The sequence below is a fragment of the Mirounga angustirostris genome, unplaced genomic scaffold (genome assembly GCF_029215605.1).
Source record: "Mirounga angustirostris isolate CCGP_5_RB_7025 unplaced genomic scaffold, mMirAng1.0.hap1 SCAF_2, whole genome shotgun sequence".
NCBI classification, from domain to species: domain Eukaryota; kingdom Metazoa; phylum Chordata; class Mammalia; order Carnivora; family Phocidae; genus Mirounga; species Mirounga angustirostris.
In genome coordinates, this window is record NW_026991710.1 from 44,479,464 (window position 1) to 44,500,018 (window position 20,555).

Below are 20,555 nucleotides of genomic sequence, written 5' to 3' on the forward strand. Positions count from 1 at the left end.
CAGAGCGGATAGTACAAGCGGAACAGTTTTAAAAGAAGTTAAGAAATATTTCTTTTTCGGGGCGCCTGGGTGGCTCAATCGGTTAAGCATGGCTCAGGTCATGATCCCAGGGTTCTGGGATCAAGCCCCACATCAGGCTCTCTGTTGGGCGGGGAGCCTGTTTCTCCCTCTGTCTGCCACTCCGCCTGCTTGTGCTCTCTCTCTCTGTCAAATAAATAAAATCTTTAAAAAAGAAAAAAATATTTCTGAGGCAGGAGTTAAGAAAGAGTCAATGAAGATACTTTACATCTTGATGTTATAATTCATGTCTTGTTCAAATTTATATTTCCAACATTGCTGCAGTGCCTAGCACATACTGGAAGCTCAGTTTAAATATTTGTTAAATAAATAAGATGAATGAATGAATGAAAAGGAAAACTTAGTGATAGAAGCCCCTGAAAAAAATAAGTTCCTGAAGTTGAGAAAATCTGTGTTAAAAAGTCTTGTTCTTTTCTTTTTTTGTCCTTAAGTATCACCTCCATTTGTATTTATTAATAACAAAAACAAAAATCCATAGTACTTGATTACAAAACAGCACATTTATTTATTTCTTTGATTTTTAAAATTTGTTTTTAAGAACTAGTCAAGGCCGGGAAAACACCATGCTTCGGGCTAAAGTGACACAATTACAAACCGATCACGATGCTCTGAAAAGGCAGATTTCAACTGAAAGATACGAACGGTAAGAAAAATTCTTAGCACTGGACAGTGTTTTTATTTATTCCCTATCCTATTTCAAAAAGGATTTAATATAGCTTAAAAAGAGACAACTTCCGGGGCGCCTGGGTGGCTCAGTCGTTGGGCGTTTGCCTTCGGCTCAGGTCATGATCTCAGGGTCCTGGGATCAAGCCCCGCATCGGGCTCCCTGCTCCGCGGGAAGCCTGCTTCTCCCTCTCCCACTCCCCCTGCTTGTGTTCCCTCTCTCGCTGTGTCTCTCTCTGTCAAATAAATAAAATCTTTTAAAAAAAAAGACAACTTCCTTTTAGCATTTATACAAAAGTAAATTTCTTCTGATATTTCTTCCTAAAAAGGCAACAAGTGTTGTGGAAGATAATATCCTTATAGTAAATAAAGTAGCAGGTGTTGTCTCAATGTTTTCTATAGCATTTCTCAGGGCCATATTAGGGCATTATTTGAAAGAGTATAGGTAGGGAATCAGCAAGGTAGTAAGGATTCTACAAGAACCCAAAACAATATGGTCCAATAGGAAACTCTAAATATAGATCATCAACAAAAGTGATGATGATCATAAGAACAATTGATAAGGGACACCTGAGTGGTTCAGTCGGTTAAGTGTCTGCCTTTGGCTCAAGTCATGATTCCAGGGTCCTGGGATCAAGTCCCACATCGGGCTCCATGCTCAGCAGGGAGCCTGCTTCTCCCTCTGCCTGCCGCTTCCCCTGCTTGTGCTCTCTCTCTCTGACAAATAAGTAAATAAAATCTTAAAAAAAAAAAAAAAAATTGATAAATATGTGCCAGATACCATATACCAATAATCTATTTTTATGCCTATATTAGAGGAAACCAAAGTCACACAAATAGTAAATGGTAGAACCAAAACTAAAATCAAGGTAGATCTTGTATACCTGAAACTAACATGTATGTTAATTATACTTGAATTAAAAAAATAAATACAAATTTAATGGGCACCTGGGTGGCTCAATCGGTTAAGCATCTGACTCTTGATCTCAGCTCAGATCTTGATCTCAGTGTTACGAGTTCAAGCCCTGCATTGGGCTCCATGCTGGATGTGGAGTCTACTTAAAAATTAATTAATTATAACGAATTAAAATGAAGGAAAGGCAGATCTAATTTTATATCCCATACTCTTATATACAGTGTATTCCCTATAGCTTAGTAATTTTCATACTCACTTATATTCCAGTTCATTTGCTTTATTATATTGAAAATTTGAATCCCCAAGTGTTACAAAGAGAAATGAGACCTGCTTTCACAGCTAAAATCAAAATCTAGTTTGCAGATCACTTAAGTTACTTTTCTTCCATTACTCTTTTTTTTTTTTTTTAAGATTTTATTTATTTATTTGACAGAAAGAGGGAACACAAGCAGGGGGAGTTGGGGAGGGAGAAGCAGGCTTCCCATGGAACAAATTGCCCAATGCAGGACTCGATTCTAGGACCCTGGGATCATGACCTGAGCTGAAGGCAGATGCTTAATGACTGAGCCACCTAGGCGCCCCTCCATTACTCTTTCTTGCTATGTTAATACCATAGACATCAACATTCCTGAGATTTCATTCTCAAATAGTTGGTAAAATTGCTTATCAGGTCAATTTTTTGAGTTCTCTTATTATCCATTGGCATCAGAACTTTGAGTGATATGCTATTTGGAGCATAGACAGAATTTGCTAGGAAATATTTATGATTTTAAAGAGAAATGAAGCCTGAGTAGTGAAGAAATGCATCAGTGTCATAAAAGCAGTGTTATTAATTTCTCGTAATTGGGAAGATTTAGTTTCTCAGTGTGCTAAACTGTACATACATGATGATTTCCATTTCCTAATGATGATTTAAATTTTCTTAAATCCAAGGGCCCTAAATCAAGCCCTCTTTTGCCTAGGGTTATAAGACCCCATTAATTCTTCTTTTTCCATTGCCCCTGGTCCCCAAAGAAACCTTGGCTGACATGACCATGTCTCCTTTTCCTTACCGTCCAACTAGATTATACATTCTTACACCACCCAGGGAACAATATTGGTTCTTGGGGGAATAGAGAATGGCAAAAAAAAACTTTAGGTATTACAATGATTTATAGCCCTATAAAGGGCTTCAGTACATAAATAGCGTATCTATGTATTAAAATTTCAGGGGGAGAGATAGCTAATTTGGGAGGAAGGAATATTTTTTTTTTAAGATTTTCTTTATTTATCAGAGAGAGAGAGAGACAGAGGCAGGCAGAGGGAGAAGCAGGCTCCTTGCTCAGCAAGGAGCCCGATGTGGGACTCGATCCCAGGACCCTGGGATCATGACCTGAGCCGAAGGCAGACGCTTAACCAACTGAGCCACCCAGGCGTCCCGGGAGGAGGGAATGTCTTAAAAAGTTTCTTTAGGGGGATAATAATGAAAAAAAGTTTGTGAAACACCCAACTAGGTAGAAATCCTGGATACTGAAGAACATAAGGCAGAAAGTCTAGGCCAGAGACAAAAAAGCCCACAAAAGAGGGAGCAACAGAGTCACCATGCTTTGTGGGGCTGACTCAGACACAGGGAAGGAGATCATAACAGAGAAAATAGTGATTTCACTTCTGAAAGTTTGGGAGTTGTTAGGAAGGAGGCTAGGCTTATGTGCAAGAGGAGGTGGGAAAGGAAGTGGGGTGGGGTAGAGGAGGGAACCAGCCAACTTTGAAAATCTCTATTCAGGGAGGCTTTGAACAATCTCTTATGGTACATATTCCTTTAATTGAAATCTTTTATTCAGTACTTAAAAATTATATAAGGACATAGGATTTAAATTTAGTAGAAATACACATTAATTAATTGAGAAGCTATTTAATCACCCAGTAACAATTACAGCAGCTTATATTTGTATTTCACTTTTTGGTGTAATCTCTTATTTGTTTTTTACTGACAGAGAACGAGCAATCCAAGAGATGCGTCGCCATGGTCTTCCCACACCACCCCTTTGTTCTACTCTGAGGTCTCCTTTACATTCTCCTGAACATATAAACTGTTAATTATCAGAAGGTATGTATGTAACACCAAGGACAGGCAAAACAAATCCGTAGTTATAAAAATTCAGAAAGTAGTTTTCCGCATGGGGAGAGGGGAAATTGCCTACAAGGTAGTCAGGAGGGGCACCTGGGTGGCTCAGTCGTTAAGCATCTGCCTTCAGCTCAGGTCGTGATCCCAGGGTCCTGGGATCGAGCCCCACATCGGGCTCCCTGCTCGGCAGGAGGCCTGCTTCTCCCTCTCCCACTCCCCGTGCTTGTGTTCCCTCTCTCGCTCTCTCTTTCTGTCAAATAAATAAATAAATCTTTAAAAAAAAAAAGAAAAGGTGGTCGGGAACTTTATGAGGTAATGGAATGTTCTGTATTTTGGTGATGATTACATGGGTATATATGATTGTAAAAACTCAGTGACCTGAACATTAGTTCATGCTTTTATTGTATGTAAATTATATCTCATTTTAAAAAAGAGAAGACATCCACAACAGAACACTAAATGACAGTATGAGATACCACATTTGATGAAGTGCCAAATTCAAGGTACAAATAATAGGTGGTAGAAGTGTAGACAAAGATGTAAAAATAGGAATGCACATGTCACAGTAGACTCAATCTGACAGGATTGGCAGGTTGGAAAATGATGAGGGAAGAAGGCATGGAAGGTAGAGTGGAACATACAGGCTATATTGAATGTGAGGCAAAATTAGAGATTCTATGTAGTCTTGATTCTGTGAGTCAAGGGGAGCCATTGAAGGTCCTTCTGTGTATAGGATGAATACAAGGGAGGGATTAAGATGAAAGAACTGCTCCTGGTGGATCAACTTCATATTTGGGCCATATTGGGGAGGGTGGAAATCAGAGGGAGACCAGAAAGAGATATGAAATGAACAGTATACTTAGCTCAGGATCTGTATAATAATATTGAAAGCTAGGGGCACCTGGGTGGCTCAGTTGGTTAAGCGACTGCTTTCGGCTCAGGTCATGATCCTGGAGTCCCTGAATCGAGTCCTGCATCGGGCTCCCTGCTCGGCAGGGAGCCTGCTTCTCCCTCTGACCCTCCCGCCTCTCATGTGCTCTCTCTCTCTCATTCTCTCTGTCTCAAATAAATAAATAAAATCTTTAAAAAAAAAAAATATTGAAAGCTAGGACAGATTTTAAAAAACAAATTGTAATATATATCAGAAAAGTGCTATATCCTAGTATACAGCTCAGTGAGTTTTCACAAATAGAACACACCTATGTATAACCTACACCCAGACCAAGAAACAAAATCTATCTCTCTCAGGCTCTCTCCTGGTCGTAAGCCCTGCTCCAGAAGTAACTGTCCTGTCTATTAAAAACAGATTTCTTTTGCCTGTTTTTGGACATTTTTTAAATGAAATCATACATTTCTGGCTTTTTTTCTTCTACAGTATATTTGTGAGATTCATTCATACCGTTGTGTGTATTTGTAGGCTGTTCAGTCTTGTTGCTGCATTGTGTGTACTCATTCCATTGTTGATGGGCTTCTGGTAATTTCCAGTTTGGGCTCTTACAGAGTTATGATGAACATTCTAGTACCTGTAGGTGAACAGACATGTGCATTTCCTTTGGGTATGCACTCAGGACTGAGGTTGTTTGGTCACTGGACATGCAGATGTTCAAACTTAAGTAGCTATAGCAAAGTGGTTGTAAAGAGCTAGGATACATTTGACAGAGGAAGGGCCAAAGGGATGTGCTGATTCACTGGAGATGGGAATGAATGGGAAAGAAGTATGTCAGACCCAGGGCTTGAAAGGTAGGTGACTGAAAAATGCAAGCTCCCTGACCAAAAGAGTAAAGTCAGTCTTTTTTTTTTTTTTTTTTTTTTTTTTTTTTTTTTTTTTTAAGATTTTATTTATTTATTTGAGACAGAGAGAATGAGAGACAGAGAGCATGAGAGGGAGGAGGGTCAGAGGGAGAAGCAGACTCCCCGCCGAGCAGGGAGCCCGATGCGGGACTCGATCCCGGGACTCCAGGATCATGACCTGAGCCGAAGGCAGTCGCTTAACCAACTGAGCCACCCAGGCGCCCTAAAGTCAGTCTTTTTAAAAAATATGCATTTCTTCGTCTTTTTTTAAATAGAAGTATATAGAAGATAATTAAGCATTTCTTCAATGACTCAGAATCCTCATTATGTACATTAATTATGTGCTGTGCTTTAACATACTGATGCCCCCAGGGTTTATTGGTATTTGTAGGGCCTAGGTTTGTTGTTGTTGTTTTTTAAAGATTTTATTTATTTATTTGACAGAGAGAGACACAGCAAGAGAGGGAACACAAGCAGGGGGGAGTGGGAGAGGGAGAAGCAGGCTTCCCGCCGAGCAAGGAGCCCGAGGTGGGGCTCGATCCCAGGACCTTGGGATCATGACCTGAGCCAAAGGCAGACGCTTAATGACTGAGCCACCCAAGCACCCCTGTTTTTTTTTTTAAGATTTTATTTATTTATTTATTTATTTGACTGAGAGAGACAGCAAGAGCAGGAACACAAGCAGAGGGAGTGGGAGAGGGAGAAGCAGGCTTCCCGCCGAGTGGGAAGCCCAATGTGGGGCTCATTGTGGGGCTCACTGTGGGGCTTGATCCCAGGATCCTGGGATCATGACCTGAGCTGAAGGCAGATGCTTAACGACTGAGCCACCCAGACACCCCTGTAAGACCTAGGTTTAAATGATGCCTGATTGCTGTGCTTTTGCTTTTGTGTTTGTTTGTTTGATTAGAGCGTGTATTTTCCTCTTTTCACTTTGAAGATCACTTCTCGATGCTGGCTGCAAACACTGTGTCCTCAGAACTTCAAAGCTTTGCTGTATTAATTTGAATGTGATTAGATGGAGGTTCAGCTTCTCCTTATAAAGCCTTGTAACAGCTGTGACGTATACATTTTCTCATACTAGATTCACAGCTACATATTAGATCAGGGATTGGTAAGCTAAGGTCTGTGAGCCAACTGTACTCCACTGCCTATTTTTGTAAATTTAGCTTTATTGGAGCATAGCCACAGCTGTTTATATATCGTGTAAGACTGCTTTTCTACAGTTGCTGAATTGAGTAGTTGTAATGGAGACCCCATGGCCCACAAATCTAAAATATTTACTACCTGGCCTTTCACATCCTGTGGCCTCTAGAAAATTCCGCTGTACACCCGTGAGATAGTAGAGTGAAAAAACAAATCTTTAGTTTTATGAAAATAGGCTTTACCTTATAAGACCCCCCAAAAGGGTCTTGGGGACTCCCAGAGATCCCCAGATTCTACTTTAAGAACCACTGATATAGAACATACTGGATTTCAGCAATCTCTAAAGCTGAATTAGAAAACTTTTTGTTTTGTTTTTGTTTTTGTTTTTTTTTAAGATTTTATTTATTTATTTGACAGAGAGAGACACGATGAGAGAGGGAACACAAGCAGGGGGAGTGGGAGAGGGAGAAGCAGGCTTCCTGCTGAGCAGGGAGCCCAATGCAGGGCTTGATCCCAGGACCCTGGGATCATGACCTGAGCCGAAGACAGACACTTAACGACTGAGCCACCCAGGCACCCCTGTTTTGTTTTGCTTTAAAGGTTTTTTATTTTTAAGTAATATCTACACCCAACATGGGGCTCAAACTCACAACCCCAAGATCGAGAGTAACCTGTTCCACCGACTGAGCCAGCCAGGCATCCCAAAACTTTTTAATTGCGATAAAATATATATAACGTGAATTTTGCCATCTTAACTATTTTGAAAGTGTACAACTCAGTGGCATTAAATTCACAATGTTGTACAGCCAAAACCACTATTTCCAAAACTTTTTCATCACCCCAACCAGAAACTCTATATCCATTAGGCAGTAACTCTCCAGTCGCCTGACTTTACCTCCGTAGGCCCTGGAAATCTGTAATCTACTTTTCTATGAATTTGTCTATTCTGGATTTTCATGTAAGTGAAATCATACTATATTTGTCCTTTTGTGTTGGGCTTGTTTCACTTAGGATCATGTTTTCAAGGTTCATCTATATTGTAGTGTGTGTCAGAACTTGATTCTTTTTTATGGTTGAATAATATTCCTGTGTGTGTTTGTGCCACATTTTGTTTATCTACTCATCAGTTGATGGACACCTGGATTGTTTTCACCTCCTAGCTATTGTGAATAATGCTGCTATGAACATTGGTGTATGGTATCTGTTTTAGTCCCTGTTTTCAAATCTTTTGGGAGTACCTAAGAATAGAGTTTCTGGGTCATATGGTAATTCTGTGTTTAAATAATATATCCCCACTGAGAAAACATAAAATACAAAAATATAAAGAAGGAAACAAAATCACTTCTTTTAACATTTTTTTATTGTTATAAAATATATATAACATCAAATGTATCATTCTAACCATTTTTAAGTGTGCATTTCTCTGGCAATTAGTACATTCACATTATTATGCAAAAATAATGTCCACTGTCCATCTCCAGAACTTTTTTATCTTCTTCAACTGAAACTCTTTACCCATTAAACACTAACTCCCCATCCTTCCCTCCCCCCCAGCTCCTGGCAACCACCATTACAAATTTCTGTCTCTATGAATTTGACTACTCTGTTTACCTCATATAATTGGAATCATACAGTATTTGTCCTTTTTGTGACTTACAGTGTTTTCAGGGTCCATCCAAGTTGGAGCATGTGTCAGAATTTCCGTCTTTTTTGAGGCTGAACAATATTCTGTTGTATGAATACACCACGTTTTGTTTATCCATTCGTGAGTTGATAGATACTTAAGTTGCTTCTGTCTTTTGGCTGTTGTGAAAATGGATGTACAAATCAAAATCACTTTTAATCCTACAACCCAGAGAAATTAGCAATTATCATTTTGGTATATACTTTCTTCGTGTGTTTGATGTGTAATAAATACACACATTCATAGACATATAATTCTAATAGAGATCATACTCGAAATAGTTTTTATCCTATTTTTTGTTTTGTTTTGTTCTTTGGGGTTTTTCCCCCTTAATAAATTGTTGAGAGCATCTGTTCTTTTTTTTTTTTAATATTTTTATTTATTTATTTGAGAGAAAGAATGAGAGAGAGAGAGCATGAGAGGGGGGAGGGTCAGAGGAAGAAGCAGACTCCCTGCCGAGCAGGGAGCCCGATGCGGGACTCCATCCCAGGACTCCAGGATCATGACCTGAGCCGAAGGCAGTCGCTTAACCAACTGAGCCACCCAGGCGTCCCGAGAGCATCTATTCTTACCATTGAAAGTATTTTCAAAAATGCCATTTTAAAATCATTATGTAACAGTTCATCACATGAATATTCCATGATTTACTTAGATTACTTTCTCAGTGTTTCCATTGTGGAATTTTTCATTGTGTGTGTGTGTTTGTGTGTGTTTGTGTTTTAATTGGGAGGCTGATTAAATAGCACATAAGGTTAAAATATTTGAAAAAATATTTGACTATCCATACTATGCTGTTTTAAGACTCAACACAATTTACAGTACTTGTATATTATCCTAAATGTCATATTGTTCCTCAGTTTGAGTGATTTTTCTCAATTAATATGCTGTGTTATCCCTTTCTTTTCACTATTCATTTAGTCCTCATATACTTTGATGTACTTCCGTGGTTTGAGGGGAATATCTTTTTGAAGTGTAGAGCAGTACTTCTGAGCTATTAACTATAACTTGATTATGGGCAAAGGCTTTATTGGAGACTACAATTTCAGTTAAAACTGAAAACAATCTCAGTTTTTTGTGAATGTTCTAAGTAATTTTGTCGTTTTTCTCTTAACTCACCTTTCTTGTCCGCTCTTTTTCAGAATGATGGCTATCAATGAGTTAGCTATATGGATTTTTTAAAGGACGGAACAGTAATGAAATATTTGAAGTACTTGTTCCTGAAAATCATGAACATTGACACAAATTCTACCTCTGTCAACTTTTATTTAGATCAGTGAATATTTATGTAAAAAATTTGGTTTAAAAGAGCCATATCTATGTGTATATTTTTATATATATAACAGAACAAAATATGTATTAATAGTGCTAATGTTCTATCTGTATTTATACTACTCCTGACTTAAATTACTCCTCAAAGTGTGTGTTTATACTGTGAATTAATATAATGTATTGTTCACATTATGCTTTAATAATCTTTTTCATAATGTGTATATAAATATTCTTACAGTACTTCTAACAAAGTGTTTTTAGTTTTCATGCCTGTGTTTATAACCCATATCTTTAATGCATTCACATAAGGATTATCAACTTTGATGCTATGCTCTCTCACTTAACTTTTTTCTTCTAAATGTAAAATTATTCACCAGTATGTTGTCTGTCATCCAGGGTAATATATTCAAGTCTATTCTTAAAATAGTAGAGGTCTTGATAAAATAATGATTACCATATGTAGTTTGTTATTGCTCACTTGAACTGTGATGGGAAAGATGCATTTATATATTATATACAGTATATTATTTTGGTTATCACATGGACTTTTCATATAATACAGATTCTATCAAAATCAAACTAAAAGCTGCATTCAGAATTTTGTAAGACAGTAGAACAGAAATTTGGGACACTTTTTCAGTAAATAAAATTTCTCCCTGTATTAATTGAAAATCTCAGAGTATAAAAGTATATGGAGTAAATACAGTATTCTGTTAAAATGCCAATATACATTCAGTAATAGCAGTTTTTTGCTTCTAAACCTGTGTGTTGTAATTTATGAGTCTTGCAGAATAGTAGTAAACACTGAACTGTGGCATGTTAAATAGAAAACAACTTTTTACAATTTTCAAAGTTGTAATTTTAAGGAATTTAAATATATACATACATGAATAGAAGAACAGAAGTACAAAATAGAATGTCAGATACAAAAACTAATCGTGTTTGAACCATACACATTTGAAGAAAATTCTGTTCTCTGTAGATTTCATTATGATTGAAAAAGAACTTAAGAACTAACATAGGAAAGTTGAAGAGCAGTTATTTATGATACGTTTTGTTTCCTCTTGTGCTTTACTACAGTGGAGTTTGTGTGTGTGTGTTTGTGTGTACCTGGGGGTGGGCACTGTTGTTTTTCCAAAACTAATATGCCTTATATGTTCGGGTTATGCTCTTTGCAATAATTCACTGTATATTTGGTTGTGATGTGGTTTACTTTTCTACCATCTTTGTAATTTTATGTATTCCACCTTCTTTGTGTGAATTCATGTATTATGTAGCAAAATACAAGAGAAATGGGACTATTTGCAATGTCATATGGAAAAATCTTTTAATAAATATATGTAAATAAATAAAAAATATCTGTCCCCACCTTTTCCCCCTAAGCAACAGCAAGACATACTGTGTTAATATTTTTAATGTTTTCCATAATTTAAAAATGTATAGCTTTAATTGTTATTTTCTTAACCATGTTACAATTTTTCTAAATTATTTTTATCCTGGGACGCCTGGGTGGCACAGTCCGTTAAGCGACTGCCTTCGGCTCAGGTCATGATCCCAGGGTCCTGGGATCGAGCCCCGCATCGGGCTCCCTGCTCCGCGGGAAGCCTGCTTCTCCCTCTCCCACTCCCCCTGCTTGTGTTCCCTCTCTCGCTGTGTCTCTCTCTGTCAAATAAATAAATAAAATCTTTAAAAATAAAAATAAAAAATAAATTAGTTTTATCCTAAAATACCGAATGTTCTGACCTTTTATAGATGTTTTTGTTTCAAGTAATTTTAAATTATGCTTGATATAGATTTTCCAATAAACTTTCCAGTCAATTTATTTTCTCTTTCTTACAAATAGTTTTTTCTTAAATTTTAGCAATATTCTTAATTCTAAAGTTAAGTACAATTAATTCAAATCAAACTTTATCATGATAGGATATGGGGAAGTTGCTGTGCTTATGTACCAGGTACTTTTTTTTTTACTGACTTTGATTTATTTCTAGGTAGTTCAAATATAAGAAATGAAGTCAAAGGTTGTTTGAAATCCATCTACAAAATGATTAAACAGGCTCTCCCCAGTTCTTAGATGATTTTAGCGCCTGACTTACTGTCTTTCTACCATTAGTTCTATCATCAGTCTTTTTTATGTATCTTCTTAGAACAGTGGTTATTGACCAGTCCTGCACATTAGAGTTACCTGGACAATTTTAATGAAAAACTGATTTCTGAGCCCTACACTAGTCCAAATAAGAATCTCTGGGGGTTAGGTGTGACATTTTGGTTTTGTTTGTTTGTTTAGTTTTAGGTTCTCTAGGTGATTCTAATGTGTCACCAGATTTAAAATGCTAATTTAGAAACTGATCCACCAAACTGATTTCATGACCTACTAATGGGACTCAACCTATGGTTTGAAAACACTGCTCTAGATCTTATCATTACTTCCAAAAATCTCAACTTCCAGCATGCTACTTACCCCCCTTTCTGGGTCACTCTGTCATGCCTAGCCTAACAATTCTTTGACTCTCCCAGGATCTCCAGACAATCGATTCTCTCACCTATCCTTTGTCTAGAAGTCCCTCGCTTTCCTTTTTATCTAGCATAGACATCATTTTCTTTGCATATACCCTAAATTCTCTTATCCCTCTAAACTGAAAACTCAAATCTTGTTTGTATCCAACTATTCCAACTACGCTGCATCTGTACCTAAGCAGCTGAACGGGACTAGAGAAAAAACCAACCATGTGGACTCTTTTCACTTGAAACTTAAGGCCCTGAAAATCAAGGGCCCACAGCACTGTGTGAGGATCTGTACACATTTTCCTGGTCAATTCACAATCTCTCAACAAACATTTCACACCTTCTCCTCTCAGACCTTCAGTCCTCCCTCTTTCTTGCTCTCAGGTTGTTTCCTTTTTCACTGAGAAAATGGAAACAGTAAGGAAACTTTCTCACCCTCCCAAATCTATTAACAATAGATTTGGAGACATCCGTATCTTTATAACTTCCTATTCTAACACAAACCATCTCTACCTCTAGCTATTTTATCTAGTTGTGATCAGCGTTCATTCCTTCTACTACTCAAAAGACTCCTGCATTTAACCCCACGTTCCTGAGTCATTTTGGCTCTATTGGCTTGTTCGAACTTGAGTGCATACCTTCCATTTTTAATCTCCCATTTTAAAACCCTCCCAGACCCAACCATTCCATTTTTTGCACCCTTCAGAGCAAAAAAAATCTTTAAAAGGTGTTATCTATACTCACTTCATCCCCTTTATACCCACCTTTCCTTCTTAAACTATCCAATCAAGCTTTATTCCCATTACTCCAAACCATTTTTGTCAAGGTACTAAGAACCCCTATGTGTTCTTTATTTCCTTTTTCACACATAATGTCTCCAATTAGTGCTTTTTGCTATATTTTGTTCTTACTTGATACTGCCTCTGTCCTCCTTTGAGGAAGGATTGGGGATAGATAGAGCTTTAAAAGAAACGCATTTGAAGATAAGATTAAGGACTTCTTCCAGAAGGCATCAGAAAAAGAGATTGCAAATGTAAAAGAAAAGCATTATGGAGGATGTGTGTCAGAGTGCCAACATCTAGGTAATAATGAGCCTTAGAAGAAAGAAATATTAGGAATGCAAAAACTATTTTAAGAAATAATGGACGTAAATGTCACTAAATCAAAGGATACAGTCTGAGGTCTTTATTAAAAGGGCTCAGAAAAAGCCAAGTAGGAGAGAAGGGAAAAACCCACATTTAGATACAATATTAAAGACAAGGAAAGAAATTTTAAAAGCCCCAGAGAGAAACAGTTCACCTGAAAAGGAACAAGAATTGTTGGTGAAGTCTATTTTACTAATAAAAAGAGAAGGAAGGACAAAACAAGAGAAAGGAAGGGAGGGAGGGGGGAAGGAAGGGAAGAAGGAAGGAAGGGAGGGAGGAAGGAAGGAAGGGAGGGGGGAAGGGAGGGAGGAAGGGAGGGAGGGAACAAGGGAAGGAAGGAAAATCCATAACAATTCAGACCAAAACTGGATAATGACAACATGTTAGATGGAAGAACATGAGAAGTTGAATATTTGTGTTATTGGGAGAAGATACAAATACTAATATTTCAGAAGTCAACAGGGTGAAATAACACAGCTATGAGTCTTAAAAGCAACTATCATATGACAGTAATCACTTACCTAGAACTTTATTCTTTCCAGGTGCTATTCTGAGAATTTTACATATGTTAACTCATTTAATTCCCACAACAATCATATTCTTTTTTATTCTCATTTTATAGACGAGAGCACAGGCAAGATTTGCCTGTGGACATATAACTAGTAATGGTGAATTCACTTTTAGACAATTTGTTAAGTGATTTAACATTTAAACCAGCACAAGAAAACATGATCCCTGCAGTGGAAAGCAAGAAAACAGAAAAAAAGAAAGTATATTAGAAGATGTGAAACAAGATGGCAGAAGTAAATCTTTATATAAGAGTGGCCACAATAAATGTAAGTGGATGAATTTCTTCAATTAAATGGCAGAGTCAGATTGGATTTAAAAAACAGTATGTCAGCTACAAGAGAGAGATGTTTAAAAAGACATAGAAAATTTGAAAATAAAAGGAGAAGATTCACCAGGCACATGGGAACCAAAAGAAAACTAGAGTACTAATCTTATCTGACTAGATAGGATTTTAGGGAAAAGAAAAAAGAAAAAATCAAGGTGTTACATACTGGTGAACAAGAACAACAATAGAACATAAAGATACAGCCATCACAAACACACAACTATATGTGTATATGTACATATAGAAAGTTTTGCACCCAACAAACAGAACACACATTTTCTTCAAGTACACCTCTTACATTTAAAAATAGACCATATAGGGGCGCCTGGGTGGCTCAGATGGTTAAGCATCTGCCTTTGGCTCGGGTCATAATCTCAGGGTCCTGGGAACGAGTCCCACATCGGGCTCCTTGCTTAGCGAGGAGCCTGCTTCTCCCTCTGCCTGCCACTCCCCCTGCTTGTACTCTCCCTCCCTCTCTCTCTCTCTCTGGCAAATAAATAAATAAAATCTTTAAAAATAAATAAATAAATAAAAATAGACCATATAAAATAAGTCAATCAGAGAAAGACAAGTATCATATGATCTCACTGATACAAGGAATTTGAGAAACAAGACAGGATCATAGGGGAAGGGAGGGAAAAATGAAGCAAGATGAAACCAGAGAGGGAGACAAACCATAAGAGACTCTTAATCTTAGGAAACAAACTGAGGGTTGCAGGAGTGGAGGGTGGTGGGAGGGATGGGGTGGCTGGGTGATGGACACTGGGGAGGGTATGTACTATGGTGAGCGCTGTGAATTGTGTAAGACTGATGAATCACAGACCTGTACCCCTGAAACAAATAATACATTATATGTTAGAAAAAATAAAATTAAAATTAAAAAATAAAAATAGACAGTATATTAGCCTTTAAAGGAAGGCCTCAAATTCAAAAGGATTAAATCATATAAATCATTTACTTGACCATAGTGCATAAAATTAGAAAATCATTGTGTTTGGAAACTAAAAAAATGTCTTTCTAAATTATCCTCTGATATAGATGAAAATCATAAAATGAAATAATTTAGACTGATAAGTAAATGATAACAAAGCCACTGGGATCAAAATTGTGGGACACAGCTAAAGTAGGAGTAGAGGGAAACTAGAACTTAAATATGTTATTCAGGAAATAAAAACCTGTTAACAAATGAGCAAGGATTTAATTCAAGAGATTAGGAAAAGGTAACGGCAACCCTTGCTCTCTCCCCCTCCTCAAAATAATAGATAAATAATGAACAGAAAACAATGTTAGAGAACAATAACATCAACCACAAAAGTTGAGATGAACAAACCAAGAGTTGGATCTATAAAAGGACTGATCAATAAACTTCATTTGAAATAAGACTTATCAAGAAAAATATTGTGAAATTCAAAACGAAAAGGAAAATAATTACAAATATGTCAGGTATCAAGAAAATGAAAGTATGAAGAATGGCTATATGCTAATATAATGTGTGAAATACATAAAATCCATGAAAATAAAAAATGCTGAAATTTGGTACAGGAAATAATATAGAACTCAACTAGAACAATATGTGATAAAGAAATTGAGAGACAATCAAATATAAATGTGTGGGGTTGTATATTTCTTAGTTATAAGCTAATAAATTAACATATCTCTGTTTACTAGATGCTGGTAGAAAATAGGAGACTCCTGGGTCAGAGACAAAGGCCTTTATTACTTTCGGCACAGCAAGCAGCATAAGCATCATGTCTGTACTGGTTCTCCTTAACTGCCCCCCAAACACCATGGGGGGAGGGAGTATGGCCCAGATGAATACCAACATGCAGAGTTTCCTGTCACAGCCCACGAACACTAAGTTTAGGGAATCCATTTCTTTTACAACAAGCAATAAGTAAGCCTGCTCTTTGTCTGAGAAGGAGACATTGCTGCATCCCTCCCTGTTGCTCACAGCAAACACAATGCTCACTGCAAACACAATGCTGAAACATGGTGTGGGTGAAGATCGATTAGGGCCTTGCATTCTTTGCATGCCCCCAGGAATATACAAGGATGTTCAGAATCCATGGCAGCCTCTCCCAAGGATAATCCCCCACCTGGACTGTATATGTTCTTGGCCAAACTTAAGTTTTTATGTAAGTATGCCGCTCCATTGGCCATGCTGTTTAATCTGACCAACAGAGGCTGGGACCAAACCTATTCAATTTGTCGCATATAGTATTAGTTAAGGCTGATATCAATAAAGATTCTAAGCAGCAGGAAGAGGCTAACCAGCGGTACTGACATCAATCATGCTTCCCAGGATCCCACACACGGCCGACTGTGAATAAATATGGGGAGCAGTGGGTATTATTTTAGACATCCAGGATATAGTCTAAGGTCAATCTGTTACTCGATATGACTCTTGCAATGTAGACTGATCTGCTAATCCCTGGGATCATTGTCAATGGGGCAATAGATGAGCCAAAAAAATAGATGAGCCTCATCCACAATGGAGAGAGAGGCTGTGGCCATCTCTCCCCCACTTACAGATAGCCCAAAGAGTCACAAGTCACTCTAGTTTGGGGTTTATTTTGAAACTTGATTTGGATCATCATTACACTGGTTTGGTTAAGAAACATGGACCACGTCACTGAGTGGTTGGAGCCTTGATAGGCATACATGGCATAAACTGAGTCTGCTCAGCAGTCAGAAGCCTATGTATTTGCATCAATCAGATTTTTAAAAGATTGTACTAAAAAAGAAAAAAAAGAAGATTGTGCTGGTCTGTGTGTTTGTACATAGACAAGGCAGAGTCCATGTTTGGTATTAGGCATAACAAGATGGTTGAAGAGCAGCCATGCCTGTGTGAATTTTTCTGTTCTCATAGCACGTGGACAGGGATGACAGATACAGAAGCAGGTTAGATTGCCAGCCACTGCAGTTTCTTGATTCAGGCAGACCATATGATTTTTTGCCAGGCTGCAGTGTAGGCTCTTTGTAGGGGACAAAGAGAGCATTCATTGCTATTGGTTTGGGCCCGCTCAAAGAATGCTGATTTGTGGATTAGCAGATATAAAGGACCTAATAGAATGCCCAATAGAGGCACATACTGTCTCCTGTTCCCAAAAAGTCCCACAAGATGCTCAACCTCCTTTTTGGTTGGGGCATGGCTGGAGATACAACACTTTTTCCTGAGGTGCCAGAGGAATTGAGCATTGTGAATCTGCCCTTACAGTCCCAAGAAACTTCACTTAGCAAATAGGCCTCTGAATTTTGTAGGGGGTTATCGGCCACCCCTGCTGGTGAAGGTGTGAGAGTCAGAGGCCTTGAAACAGAGGCTTCTGACTTGCCAACCAATGGGATATCATCCTCAGGTGGAAAACTGTGAAATCAGAGGGTAGAGGCACCCATGCGAAATCTTGGCTCGCCTGCTCGTGACAAATGGCATCAAGTTTGTCCCTCAAGCATGTCTCTACTTTCTGCTCTTCCCTGATTCGGATAATCTCCTCTGACACTTACGGGATGGGAACATAAGCATATAACACCTCAATTCCTACTATTCATTCAGATGTGCAAGCAACAACACTGCAGTGAGTTACACCAAAAAGTCTCACTAATAAGTCATATTAGCTTCTCTTCCCCATGCAGAACCCTGTCCAAATCACATCTGTTAAATCTAAGCATCCTTTGGACCAGGTAGGATGGTGACTTGGATGCCTATATCCAAGGGAGCTAAAGAAATTTGAGTCCTTTCCGTCCCTAAAGTTTCTCAGTATATTTGTACAGAGGGTGTATGGTCTTCAGTCTTCCATGGGAACAGGGAGACCTTGACCCAGTCGTTTGGTTCCTTAAGGTAGCAGGACTTTCCTGAGGTCAGGACAGAGGAGGGAGAAATCAGAGGGCACAGAGAACAGCTCTCTTCATCAGGCAAAGGCTTGTGTTGGTTTTTACTTCCAAGGGGCTGATGGTGGCTCAGGCTCGACCAAACAAAACCAAAATTCTGGATCCTTCCTACTGACATCATTTATCTCAGCTTTGGAGCTCTCTTGACCTAGCAGCCAAAGTCAATTTGCCTTTTCACTGGGGCCCCAGGGCTTGCTGCTCCAGTGTCGAGATGACGTCTCGTTGCCCACCTGAGGAGAAGAACACCATCAGACAGCTTGTCCCCAACCCACCTCTCATTGCTCAGACTCTAAATATTCACTAACAGGACTGAATAAAATACTATAGGACTGTTGGGTGAGAATATTCACTACCAGTTTCTGTGTAATCTCCTCATATCCCCTCACCTTGTCCTTTCTCTGCCAGGTAGCCACATTGACAGCAGCCTATCCTTGCTGTCCAAACTGTGAAGAACAGTGAGTGGTCTGAGACTCTGTGCTGTTCACAACCTGGCAGGTTAGCCTTCACAGGTTCATGAGTGCTGGCAGAAGACACGAGACTTCTGGGTCAGAAACAAAGCTCTTCGTTACTGCACACACAGCAGGCAGCAATTACACCAATTCCTCATGTCCCCACATCCCCCAGGGACCAACAGGAAGCTCATGTCCTCAAATCCCATGGGGACCACACAGGTAGACCTAGATGGGTGCTGCACATAGAGTGGGTTTATATCACAGCTGAGGAACGAGAATTTAGGAAACTTCCATCTTCTACATGAGACTTCAAGCAAACCTGCCCAACCATTGCCCTGGGGGAGACATTATCTTTTTTAAATTGGACAGCAAACAGATCTGCTCCCTCGTCTGGAGTGACACTATCTCTATCTTCCAAAGCTAGACAAACATCCCTGAAAGATAGTCTGGAACAAAAAACTGTCAGGGCCTCTGAGGCAGAGGCAGAAGGAAAGCTCCGTGGAAAATTACCTCCCAACGCTTGTAATGTTAACTTCTTTTATTGTGGTAAAATATACATAAAATTTACCATATTAACACATTTTAAGTGTACCATACAGACTCTGATTAATGCACTTTCGATTTTCTAGTATTTATTCAGATTTTTTTTAATCTATGCTTGTAAGTGGGACTGGCCCATAGTCATCTTTTGTGTGAAAGCAGCATTGTCTGGCTTTGATATCATAGTTTTATTGACTTCCTAGAATGAGTTATGAGATGTCTCTTTTCCCATGTTCTGGAATCCTTTGCATTACATGGGAATTGTTGGCTCCTTGAAAGTTTGTTAGAGCTGACTCATGAATTCACCTGGGCAGGCATCTTTTTTTGAGGAAAATGTTTGACCACCTTTTCAGTTTCTTCAACAAATATCGATCTATTCAGATATTCTCCCCCATCTTGAGTCAGTTTTGGTAATTCAGTTTTTCTGGAAAATCTGTTTCATCTAGATTTAAAAAAATCCGTACCTTAGTAATTTCTCTTTTCTTGTGAAATGTGTGTGTGTGTGTCTTCACTGATTGACCAGAGATTGGCCATTTTTTTCCCTAAGATTCAACTTTTTGTTGATCAAATCTACTGCTTGATTTGTTTTCTGTTTCATTGACTTCTCTTTTCATTCCTTCCTTATTTCTGCTTGTTTTGTTTTTGTTTTCATTCTTGAGTTATATACTTAGTTCATTTTCTTTTTCTTTTCCTTTTTTTTTTTTTTAAGATTTTATTTATTTATTTGACAGAGAAAGACACAGCGAGAGAGGGAACACAAGCAGGGGGAGTGGGAGAGGGAGAAGCAGGCTTCCCATGGAGCAGGGAGCCTGATGCGGGGCTCAATCCCAGGACCCTGGGATCATGACCTGAGCCAAAGGCAGACGCTTAACGACTGAGCCACCCAGGTGCCCCTACTTAGTTCATTTTCAATCTTTCTTATTTTCTAATATATTCATTAAAGACTACAACATTTCCTCTGAGAACTTCAGGCTGCACCCCTACAGGGTTTTTAATCATTATTTGTCATTGCTTTCTAAATAGATTCCAATTTCAGTTCTGAATTATTTCTTAACTGGGGTCACTACATAGTTTATCATCCAAATTGGGACACTTTTGCAATGAAATATATATATTATGTCAGGACAATAGGTAAAAGTCAGGACTATTTTGAGTGAACTGGGAAATATGGTCACCTTATTTTTTTTTTAAAGGTTTATTTATTTGAGAGAGAGAGAGAGAGCATGAGTGGGAGGGGCAGAGGAAAGGGGGAGAGAATCTCAGACTCCACGCTGAGTGCGGAGCCCAACCGGGGAGGGGGGAGGGGTGCGGCTTGATCTCCTAAGGCTGAGATTATGACCTGAGCCGAAACCAAGAGTTGGGATGCTTAACCAACTGCACCACCCAGGTGCCCCGTATGGTTACCCTATTTTTAACACAAGAGTTTTAAAAAGGAAGTTTTTAATTTTTCACATAGTAGAACAGAGACATGGCGGACAGAGACATAGC

General features: G+C 38.5%; 1 protein-coding gene across 7 annotated transcripts in view; it reads left to right on the forward strand.

Annotated features, from left to right (window-relative positions):
- Nucleotides 1-11,375, forward strand: part of CEP135 (centrosomal protein 135) — a 75,435-nt gene extending 64,060 nt beyond the window's left edge. For 6 of the 7 annotated variants that reach the window (XM_064584519.1, XM_064584520.1, XM_064584521.1 and 3 more), the window contains 3 exons: nucleotides 617-721; nucleotides 3,631-3,743; nucleotides 9,519-11,375. In XM_064584519.1, the coding sequence (XP_064440589.1) occupies nucleotides 617-721; nucleotides 3,631-3,733 (208 nt within the window). In that variant the 3' untranslated portion in view covers nucleotides 3,734-3,743; nucleotides 9,519-11,375. The other variant, XM_064584518.1, reaches the window with a different exon arrangement.
- The last annotated feature ends 9,180 nt before the right edge of the window (nucleotides 11,376-20,555 follow it).